This window comes from Porites lutea, chromosome 2, assembly GCF_958299795.1.
Source record: "Porites lutea chromosome 2, jaPorLute2.1, whole genome shotgun sequence".
In the NCBI taxonomy this organism is placed as follows: Eukaryota; Metazoa; Cnidaria; class Anthozoa; order Scleractinia; family Poritidae; genus Porites; species Porites lutea.
In genome coordinates this window covers 25,998,042-26,009,353 of record NC_133202.1, presented here as the reverse complement: position 1 = coordinate 26,009,353, position 11,312 = coordinate 25,998,042, and the positions used below count along the sequence as shown (strand labels likewise).

The following is an 11,312-nucleotide window of genomic DNA, read 5'->3' as shown; positions in this document are numbered from 1 at the left end:
AATTTAAACTAGCTTACCAATGTATCAATCTAATGTGTCGGCCATATTTTGATGTACACTTAACTTTATCCACATTTTAAGCCGTTCAATGAGGTTTAAAACAATTATAAAAAGGATAAATCCTAAGGATTATCAGTTATTAAAACAAATCACCGACCATAAGGCGTTCGTTGTGAAACTGCAATCAACTTATTAATGTGGCAAATACCCGAAAACGCAAGCGAGAAGTCAAGCACTGGACCATACAATCAACCATAAAAAGGCGGCAAAAATAAATGAAAAGTGAGCTGAGGTAAAAATGAATCAATCAAGTTTCAACGGTCGTAGCCCATCGACAGTTGCTGCAATTACATTCATCGCAGACCAGGCGCTGACGGCAATCGCCATTGTGATAGGATTTGGAGGAAACGCTAAAGTTTGTTATTTTTTCGTTCAGCGTCAAGACCTACGAAAGGTTCCTCACTATTTATTCGCTAGTTTGGCAGTTAATGGAATCATTTCATCTTTGTTCACTCTACCCTCTCGCTTAGCAATGTTCGCCTCAGTCGGACTAGGCAGAATTGATTATGCTGAACGCGCCTTAAATATCACGGGACCAAGTAGCTTTCTTTGCGCAGTTGTGAATTTTGTGACCTTATCGCTAATGGCAATTGATCGACAAGATTGTGTTTTGCGTCCGTTTAACCGACGCATAACGCCAAGCAATGTGAAGTTTTTCATAGCTGGAAAATGGATAGGAGCTCTACTTGTAACTTCAGTTTTAATTTTCGTCGTTTTGTTTGACCAATCAGTTAACCCTGTAACCTTTTTTGCCAAAATGTCAGACCTGAAACGCAACCCTATTTTCATCTATCATATCTTGGGCGTAGTTTTAAATGTGATAACCTTAATTATCGTTATTGTAACCGCTATTCGCGTTATAAAAAGGATTCGCTCGTCCACTTTGCCTGATGCAGCGAGTCTTCACAGACGCCAAGAAAACAAACTGACATGGCTGACTTATAAGATCAGTGGTGTATGCGTCGCATGTTGGGTGCCACAGTTTATTTGCACTGGTTTATTAGCTTCAGGTGTTCATAGGGACATGGCAATCAACGCAGTGGTGATAACATCAACTGTTGGATATTACAACTATGTTTTGAATCCTCTGGTGTATCGTGGTATAATGCGAACACAAAAGAGAATAATATTTCTAGGCAAGCCGACAGACATGCCTTCCGTTCTGACAAAAGGGGACCTTCCCACCCACAGTCAAGAAATGTACTCTTTTCCAGAAAAAGCGTCGAGAGAGATTTATATAGATCCAACAGAAAAAAACTCTAGTGAAGTTGACATTTGAATTTATGAAGTTCGCGTAACGGACGAAAAGACAAATCAAGAACGCCCCTTAATCTCATATCCCAAAGAAAGATTTGTTCTTTCTTCTCTACGAGTTGTCTTCAACGCAACAACGCCCAAAAAATAAACAGTCGACGCCTTGCCGACACTTACCGACGATGCCGACGATCGCCATTGTCAAAAATCGGGCAGCGCCGGTCACAGATGCTTGCGAACGCACGGTCTAAGTGCGTCTTACTTAAAAAAAAATACTATAAGGAACCTAAGCGAGATTGAAAATAACTGTTGATCATCTATTAAATGGGTAAAACGAATTTCTGTGGCTGTAATCTTCTTTAATTCTGGGCCTTCTATCTAACGAAATCCTTTCCCATCGCGTTGAGCGACGGGAAAGACCGATGCTCCTGGTTTACGGGAAACTTTCGTAGACTAGGCTGTTGTTTAGATTTTTTTATCTCATTGTTTAGATTACTCGCATATGTATTCAATCCATTTGATTCGCGAATAAAAACGCTTTGCTTTCGTTTTCGAATAAAGTAAAAACGACTTAGAAACGGCGACGGCGCCTGTGAATACCCACAAAGAAATGAAAGAACGAAGAAATCAGTGATTTATCTTCGCTACTCTTGCTGTTTCTCACGTCAACTTTTGGGAACGTCAGACGATCACTTGTAAAAAAAAAAGAGAGAGAGAGAGAGAGAAAGATTTTCACATTAGGAAGAAATGAAATTCGAACAATTTTGTGTTCGTTATTGTTCGTTCTTTTTTTTAGTTTTGTCGCGTTTTTGCAGTTCGTACATGTTAATTACGGGCCGTCATGTAACGGGTTCTAGAGCATTTTTGCATGAAAATGTTTCGAATAGATTTCCGGTTAAATTAAGCTAGAAAGCCTTGTGAATGACATTTAGCTTACTTTACGCCTTGTTGACTGTGAATCTAAGACATTTGGCAACAATGGTCCATTATTTAACGGGTGGAAAAAAATTGGTTGTTGTTCTGCTCTACGGACTTCTACACTTAAGTCTAAGCTTAGAATGCCTTCTTTTTTTCGTCTTAAGCTCACTTAGTCCAAAAGAAAAGGGGTACGCTACTTTTACTTTGGCCACCACACTCTTCCTTGGTTGTTGACTTTATTGCAATTTATTTTATCTATAAATTATTTGAAAAATTCATGTAACTTGTATAATACTTTCTCAGTACACATATTTCGCAAATGGCGTTCAATAAAATGAACGTTGAACCCACAAGTAAATTACAGCTCCAAATTGTGCGGTTTTTCACATGGTATTACCAAAAATGAAAAGCTAAAAATTGTTTACCAGAAGAAAACATAAATTCGGCAACAAGAGAAAGCTTTTTATATTTTTCTTTTCGCATTTTGTCTTTTAAACTTCCTCAATCCTGAATAGCTTATGTATTTCATCCTCGTGAGAAACAGAAACGCTGTTACAATAAAATGAATCTTAATTTTGCATATTGTCAAAAATTAATGGAAGGAATTAAGTTTTACTGATTTTGGACTGGGGACTGTACCAAAGCATTAGAAGCTTCTACGGTTTTTTTTTTTTTCAACTTTTGATAAAGAGCATGTAAGCGAATATCAATCGTAACTGCTGGAAAGAGAGCCTTAAAATAAGGTAACTTACCAAGTTTAAAGATTTTACGTCCAACCAGAGCGAAGATCGATATTGCTCTACAATTTCGCGCAATTTTACAGCCGTTTGAATGGTGGAAGGGGGAAACGAACTTGCCCCCCCCCCCCCCCCCCCTCTCTCAACAAACAAACATCTGGGCAGCAAACATCAAAGCTCAAGATCTAATGAACCTTAGCACACAACTGGTCGAAGACAAACATGTTTGAGATAAACTGCGACAAAACAAAGGAACTCAACATCAGCTTCAGTCGACAACGTCCCCTGTTCCCAAGTGCATGTATTGACGCAAATTATATCGAGTCAGTACAGTGAGCAAAGCTACTTGGAGTTCTGATCAATGGTAACTTAACTTGGAACGACCACATTGAGGAACTCGTAAAGAAAGCATCTCGAAAACGCTACTTTCTTGTTCAACTGAAACGTACGCAGGTTCGTTCTGACGATCTGGTAGCGTGATACTGCGCGTGTATTACATGTTGTAATAGATCTTCGTTATACCAAAGTACTTGCAATCCGAACTTGAGAGTGTTCAAAAGAGAGCCCTCTCGTGTATCTTCCCTGGGGTTTCTTATAAGGGCGCTTTAAGTCTCGCTGGTATGGACTGCATGAGAGTCCATCGAGAACATATAACCAATCAGCTTTTCCATTTAGTTGTTAACTATCCATCCAATAAGATTTACGGTTTATTACCTAAAAAGTGCAACAGGCCAACTTATAATTTAAGGAGACAGAAGATTTTCGACCAACACAAAACTAAAACGAAGGGATTTGCGGACACTTTTATCAACAAGAGTATCTCTATGGCAATGTATTCATGACTTGCAGTTTACAGTTTATTTTCTCTTTTTTTTTAGTTTGAGATATCTTTAGATTTGTAAAGTTGCGCAATTCAGTTTATTCTGCAAAGTGACTCAATCTACCCAGTCTATCTCTAAAATTCCACGACTTTGCGGAGTTATACCTTCGTTAGCTTTCAACTTTCACTTTCAAACTTAAGCAGAGTTACTGATTTGAAGCCGTTCTTTCCAGTCGTGTTGACATATTTTTGCTAACTGGTCCCAGTCTAAAAGTTGAAAAACCTTGGAAGTGTCTTTTAGAAGACCCTAAGATGCCAGATTTGGAATAATTTGTGACGATATCATATGACCATATCATGTGACCATGTGGTGGATGTGTTCGATCTCGACTTTTAATGAAATAATAACAAAATCTAAGGTACCCAGCCCTGAACTAAAATCTTTGTAGGATAGGATCTCAAAATGATTTGTATGGTATCTTTAGAGGTCAAAGTAATATTTTATTCGCCTTTTTGTGATCTTATGATCTATATAATTCTTCAGATCATGTGAAACCCGATTCCAATCCTTTTTATTATTCAATTAAATGCATAACTCTATCGATGTTAAGTTCAGTCTAGCAGAAATTCTAATAACACCAGTTGTCATCTGTTGAGTTGTATTTGCTGTTCTTGTTAAGTGTTTGTTTAAAAATTTGGACATTCCTTTTTCGCAAAACGTGTGAAATGTTCCACCATTTTTTCCGACTGAGCTGACTCAAACTCGTCGCTAGGGCTTCTCCAGTCGCGTCCTTTTTGGTGGCGATAGTCTGTACTATTGACGTCATTCTATTGAATATCGCAATCGACTTCCAAATTGGCCGCTAGTTGCTTTTGAAGAATTATCCGGGGTACTTGAGCGGTATTTCAATTTGAAGCGGTATCAGAGCGATTCCACTGCGTTATTTAGGGACTGTTTACGTAGAGGGAGAAAGATCCTAGTACCAGGAAGATCCCAGAAGGCGGGACAACTTTACGTTAGGTTTACATGCAAATATTTGGGTCCGAGCTCAAATTATTCTAACAAAAATCTACTATTTTGAAACGTAAAAATATGGTATTAAAGAATTGTGTCGTTGGTCTTAGAAAGAATGTTGATCTACGATGGCTTAATCGAGAGGTCTTATTTTGAATGATAAAAATTTACATTGTGCATGGTCTTTTTAACCTTTTCAGACCACACCGAACAATATAAAGGGGCGCGTTTGGTTCACAACAGGGAAAGAGATTGTCAAGAAAGAAACCGCGATGAACATCAAACACGTTTTGACCTTCGTCGACCTTCTTGAAGAAGCGATTGCCGAATCGATGTTCGGTTTCAACTTAATAAAACGTCGCCGGAGAAGTGACATAGTTTTACGCAAAACATTAAAATGGCTTACTGATGTAACAGGGTAATTGACACTTATTATGGCCGACACACGCACACAAAAAGGTCCATATGTTAAGTATAAATTCTGAGGATTTAAATTTAATAACACACCAATATTTCTTTAAAAAAAGATTGTGAAACTGCAATCAAATGATAGGATATACCCTATGTAGAGCATAGGCGACAGCCGAAGCACCGGATCATGCAGACAGAAACAAAAGGGGCGTCAAGAATACTCCACAGCCGAAGAGTAACGAACCAAACCTGATAAGATAGTTACAATGAATCAGTCAAGTTTCAATGGTTTACGTTCAAGGGTAGTTACTCCAAGTACAGTTATTGCAGGCCAGACGCTGTTAGTGATCCCCATCGTCATAGGATTTGTTGGAATCGTAAAAGTTTGTCATTTTTTCATCAACAATCGCGACCTGCGAAAGATTCCTCACTTTTTATTCGTCAGTTTGTCCGTTACTGGAATCATTTCATACATGTTCTGTCTACCCTCTCTTTTGGTAATGTTCAACGTAATTAACCTAGGTAGGGAAGATTATGTTAAACATTTCCAAAATATCAGAGTGTGGAGTAGCTTTCTTTGCATTGTTGTCAATTCCGTGACCTTATCGCAAATGGCAATTGATCGACAACATTGTGTCTTGTGTCTGTTTAACCGACGCATGACACCAAGTAATGTGAAATCTATTACAACTGGAAAGTGGATAGGACAGGGCATTCTTTGTCCAGTAGACATTTAGCCCTGTAAAATTTACTTTCGCCAAGCCCAACCCCTTGTTTATATTTCATATCACTGAGACTGGCACAGTTTTGAATCTTATTACCTTAATTGTCGTAATTGTAACCGCTATTCGGGTTATAGAAGGTATTAGTTCGTCAACTTTGCCTGCTGGAGTGGCTCTTTACAGGCGCTAAGAAAGCAAACTGATGTGGCTGACATATAAGATGAGTGTTGTCTCCGTCGCATGTTGGGGGATACAGTTTATTTCCATCAGTTTATTAGCTTCGGGCGTTTATATGGGGACACTGTAATCAACGCACTGGTGATAGCAACTAACGTTGGAAATTACAAGTATGTTTTGAACCCTTTGGTGTATTATGGCATCGTGAAAGAAAAGGCGGGAAGAGAAGCCACGAACCGGAGGGGCCGCCTTCCTCGATGAGACGATAGACGTGCAGTTTTTGACACAATCAAGAAAGTCATGGTAACTGTAATTCTTTTCCAAAAAAAAAAAAAACGGGAAATCCAGAAAAGGCGTCAATTAGGGGTAAACTGTGATAAATTTGACATTTAATTTTGTGAAGGTTGTCAAAACATAAAAGGACAGGACAGAAAGAAAGAACGCTCTAATTTCATTTCGAAGTTATACCATCGCATACGTTATAATGTCTTTTTAATGAAGGAACTTTTAAGTGAGGTTGTAACTTACTGTTGACCATGAATTGATTAATGTAATCGTAATAATGATAATAATAATAATAATAATAATAATAATGATAATGATAATAATAATAATAATAAAAAGGTCATCGATTTTATCGTCTGAGTTGATGAACTAAATATTTTGCTATAAAAAAAACTTGAAAGCTGGCGTCTTGAGCGTAAGTCCTTCGTGAGACTTTAAAGTTTAAAAACTTCACTCGTTCAGCATAAAAAACATACAATCGATCTGCGTGTAACCGTAGTGCTTAATATTGATTGATGGAAATTAACATAACGTGCTGGAAAGGTTTTAATCCACAAATGTGAGACAGATCGTCGAGATAGAAACCGTGTTGAATATATTCAATGTAATTAGCGCCTGATATGGCCGACAGACACCCAAATCGAAATTTTCTATTTACAGCTAAACTTCTATCCACCTTTTACTCCATTCAACGAGGTCTTAGTCATACAGAGGATAAGCAGTATGGATTATAATTAATAAAACACCGATCATAAAACTTTGTGAAACTGCAATTATCTCGTATTTAGCTTCGTGACAATCCGAAGTCTCATGGAAGTTGACTTCGACCAACATTGACAAATTGCTGAATCGCCGACGATTCACGGAGAAGATTTTGAATTTAAGCGTCATATTGGGATAAATGTATTTTTAATGAGAACAAACGTCCAACCACTAATGTGCGGTATCAATGTAATTGGCACTTAATATGGCCGACACTGAAGGCACACAAAACGAAATTTATTTACGGCTAAACTTCCATCCACATTTTACCTTATTCATCGAGGTATTAATTATATAGGGAGGATCAATACTGGGGAATATATTTTATTCAAAAGCTTATTAATAATTCATAAAGAAAAAACAAACAAAATAAATTTAATGTTTAATGAGTGTTAAAAGACACGACTAAACTTTACGTCAATTTTTTGGACCAAAATAAACCCAAATCTAAATATTAGTGCGAGTGCGGTAACGAGTTATTCCGTATAAGGAGATTCTGCAGCCGTTCAAAAAAATCGCAGTCGTTTATTATCAGGCGTAAAAACTCCCGGGTTTGTCTCAATTTATTAAACCTGATGATACACTCCTGTCCGTTTTTTAAACAGTACATAAAACACCGACCGTAAAACTTTGTGCAACTGTAATCTTCTCGTTTTGAACTTCGTGACGTTCCGAAGTCTCACGAAAGTTGACTTCGACCAACATTGAACATTGGCGAATTGCTAGCGATTCATCAGTAGAGAAGTTTTCGAATTTAAGCTTACTCAAACATGGCTTGTTTTCCATCAACAGCTGTTTGATTAACATGGCTTTTCAAGTCATATGGGGAGAAATCTATTTTTGCACAGAACAAGCGTTTAACCACTAATGTGGGGTATCAATGTAATTTGCACTTAATATGGCCGACACTGAAGGCTCACAAAACGAAATTTATTTACGGCTGAATTTCCAATGTTCCATCCACATTTTGTCTCATTCAACGAGGTCTTCATTATACAGAGGATAAATTCTGGGGATTAACATGTTCTCACAACTTGTTTGACACGATTTCCCCTTGCAGGAATATTTTTTGTACCTATGAATGCTTGAGCCGAAAACAATTTAGGATTTTCTACTGATTTAGAGTCTCAGTGGAATCAATAATATGATAATATGGCCGACACTGAAGGCACACAAAACGAAATTTATTTACGGCTGAACTTCCAATGTTCCATCCACATTTTGTCTCATTCAACGAGGTCTTAATTATACAGAGGATAAATTCTGGGGATTAACATGTTCTCAGAACTTGTTTTTCCCTTGCACGAATATTTTTTGTACCTATGAATAGCTTCAGCCGGAAACGATTTCAGAGTTCGTGTACATGTGATCAGAAGTAAACAAGTTCACGAGCACATAGTGCATTTTCAGTGCTTCTCGTTCAGTCTTTTTAATGCCCAAGGACTGTGAATAATATTTCGATATTGTTTAGCTGGCACAAAAATTTGGAGGAGTTGTAAAACGGGCTAATTTTCTACCAGTAAAAAAAGTTAGTCACGGATGAGACAAATAGCGAACTCGAGCGAATTTTCAACTCATATTAGGATTACGGTAGTCTGAGAAAACAGCGGACATTTCGCGATGCCACGAACGGTTTCCCCGCGACATGACGTCTGAGAAACGAGCGCAGAAATTCCATACTGATGACGCGTCAGTACCCGGATCTTGGTAGTGCTTTTGATTGGTGTCATGAGTATGGAATTTCTGCGCTCGTTTCTCAGACGTCATTTCACGGGGAAACCGTTGGTGGCGGAGCGAAATGTCGGCTGTTTTCTCGGGCTGACATTACGGTAAAAAATGTATTATCGATCGTTTCATCTATTGAAAGTGTTTTTAAAAGTGCAGATGAAATCAACATGCGTGCGGTAGAGAAATCTTTTAACTCTTTTAGGTCACAAAATGCAAACGATTTAATTCCTTCAAGTTGAGGTAAAATAACAGGAGAAAAATCATAAAGCTGAATATTTTTATCTTGTGGAAAAAAAATATGCGTTTTCATGTAGACTGTAGACCGCAAATTAGGAATTTGTACTGATTTAAAATCTCAGTGGAATCAATGAGGCCCGTGGATCGGGATCAATGGGCTGTTGACTGTCTGTTTTAGTAAACTTCTAGTTTTTATACAAAGTACATTATTCCTGTCTGGTGTAAGCAGCCTAGTAAATTCTCCTTTGGCGAGTCTAGTTACTCAAAACAAATGTTCAACTACTATTGCATCGATATAATTAGCGATTTATATGGCCGACACAGGGACGCAAAACGAAATTAATTTATTTACGGCATAACTTCCATCCACATTTTACTCGATTCAACAAGGTCTTAATAAAATATAGAGGAGTATTACAGGGGATTATAATTTAACAGAACACCGACGATAAATTTTGTGAAATTGCAATCATCTCGTTCTGAGCGCCGAGGTCTTACGAACGTTGACTTCGACGGCCAACCATGAAGAAGCAGTTGCCGAAGCCGATACCGAAGGGGAAGTTTTCAGTTTCAACTAACTGAAACGTCGCTAGTTTTCCATCAATCGCTGTCTAATTGATATTCATTTTCAGGTCATAAGGGGAGAGATATATTTTTACTCAGAACAAACGTTGAGCTACTGATGTATCAAATGAATGTAATTTGCACTTTATATGACCGACTCGGGCACACAAATCGAATTTTATTTACAGCTAAACTTCCATCCACATTATACCCAATCAACGAGGTCTTAATTATTAAGAGGACAAATACATGGGATTATAATTTAATAAATCACCGACCATTAATTATAAAACATTGTGAAACTGCAATCATCTTCTTAAGGTGTAGAAAAACTACCCGAAAGCGCAAGCGACAACTCAAGCACTGGCCGAAGTAGGCGGCAAAAATGTTTAAAAAGGGAATCGGTGCTCGGCTTCAAATGCAACCTAACCAAACGTCGCCAGTTTCCGATTGGCGGCTTCAGAGAAATGTAGTTTTACTCGAAACATTAAGTTTCAACCATAAAATGGCTTACTAATGTATCGATGTAATTTAAAGCACGTAACATGGGCAACACACACACACCAAAAAGGACTTTCTTTGCGACTATACTTCCATTAACATTTTACCCCATTCAATAGGTCCAAATGTCAAGGATCAATTCTGAGGATTATAATTCAGTAAACAACGACCGTTGTAAAAAAAGTTGTGGAACTGCAATGAAATTATTAAGGTAGAATATTCACCAAAGCATAAGCGAGAGCTCAAGCAGAAAAAGCGTCACGAATACTTCATAACTGAAGAGTGAATCAAATAAGAGAGTTCAAATGAATCAGTCGAGTTTCAACGTTTTACGTTCTGCGGTACTTGCTCCAGGAACAATCATTACAAACCTGACGCTGTTATTGATCGCCATCATCATACGATTTGAAGGAAACGAAAAAGTTGGTTGTTTTCTCGTTCAGCGTCGCAACCTACGAAAGGTTCCTCACTTTTTACTCGCTAGTTTGGCAGTTAATGGAATCATTTCATCTGTCTTCAGTCTACCCTCTCGCTTAGCAATGCTCGCCTTTGTCGGACTAGGCAGAATAGATTATGCTAAACCCGCCTTTTATATCGTGATATCAAGTAGCTTTCTTTGCGCTGTTGTCAATTCTGTGACCTTATCGCTAATGGCAATTGATCGACAAGATTGTGTTTTTGTGTCCGTTTAACCGACGCATGACACCCGGTAATGTGAAATTTATGATAGCTGGAAAATGGATAGGAGCTCTATTTTTAACTTCCATTAAATTTTTCATTGTTTTGTTTGACCCGTCAACACTTAGCCCTGAAACCTTCTTTTCCAAGTTGTCAGACCTGAAGCACAAGCCCATCTTTATCTGTTATATCATGGGCAAAGTGATAAATGTGTTTACCTTAATTATTGTTATTGTAACTGCTATTCGAGTTATAAAAACGATTCGTTCGTCTACTTTGCCTGATGTAGCGAGTCTTCACAGACGCCAAGAAAACAAACTGACATGGCTGACTTATAAGATCAGTGGTGTGTGTGTCGCATGTTGGGTGCCACAGTTTATTTGCGCTGGTTTGTTAGCTTCAGACTTTGATAGGGATGTAGTAGTTAATGCAATGGTGATAAT

At 38.0% G+C, this 11,312-nt stretch overlaps 1 protein-coding gene across 1 annotated transcript; it reads left to right on the top strand.

Moving 5' to 3' along the window:
* The first annotated feature begins 298 nt into the window (after positions 1-298).
* LOC140925916 (histamine H2 receptor-like) lies at positions 299-1,339 on the top strand. The gene has a single exon (XM_073375748.1). It carries the CDS (start codon positions 299-301, stop codon positions 1,337-1,339), a length of 1,041 nt encoding a protein of 346 aa, XP_073231849.1.
* Positions 1,340-11,312: the final 9,973 nt, after the last annotated feature.

Coding starts and splice junctions, on each gene's coding strand:
- LOC140925916 (XM_073375748.1), top strand. CDS start 299: ATGAATCAATCAAGTTTCAACGGTCGTAGCCCATCGACAGTTGCTGCA.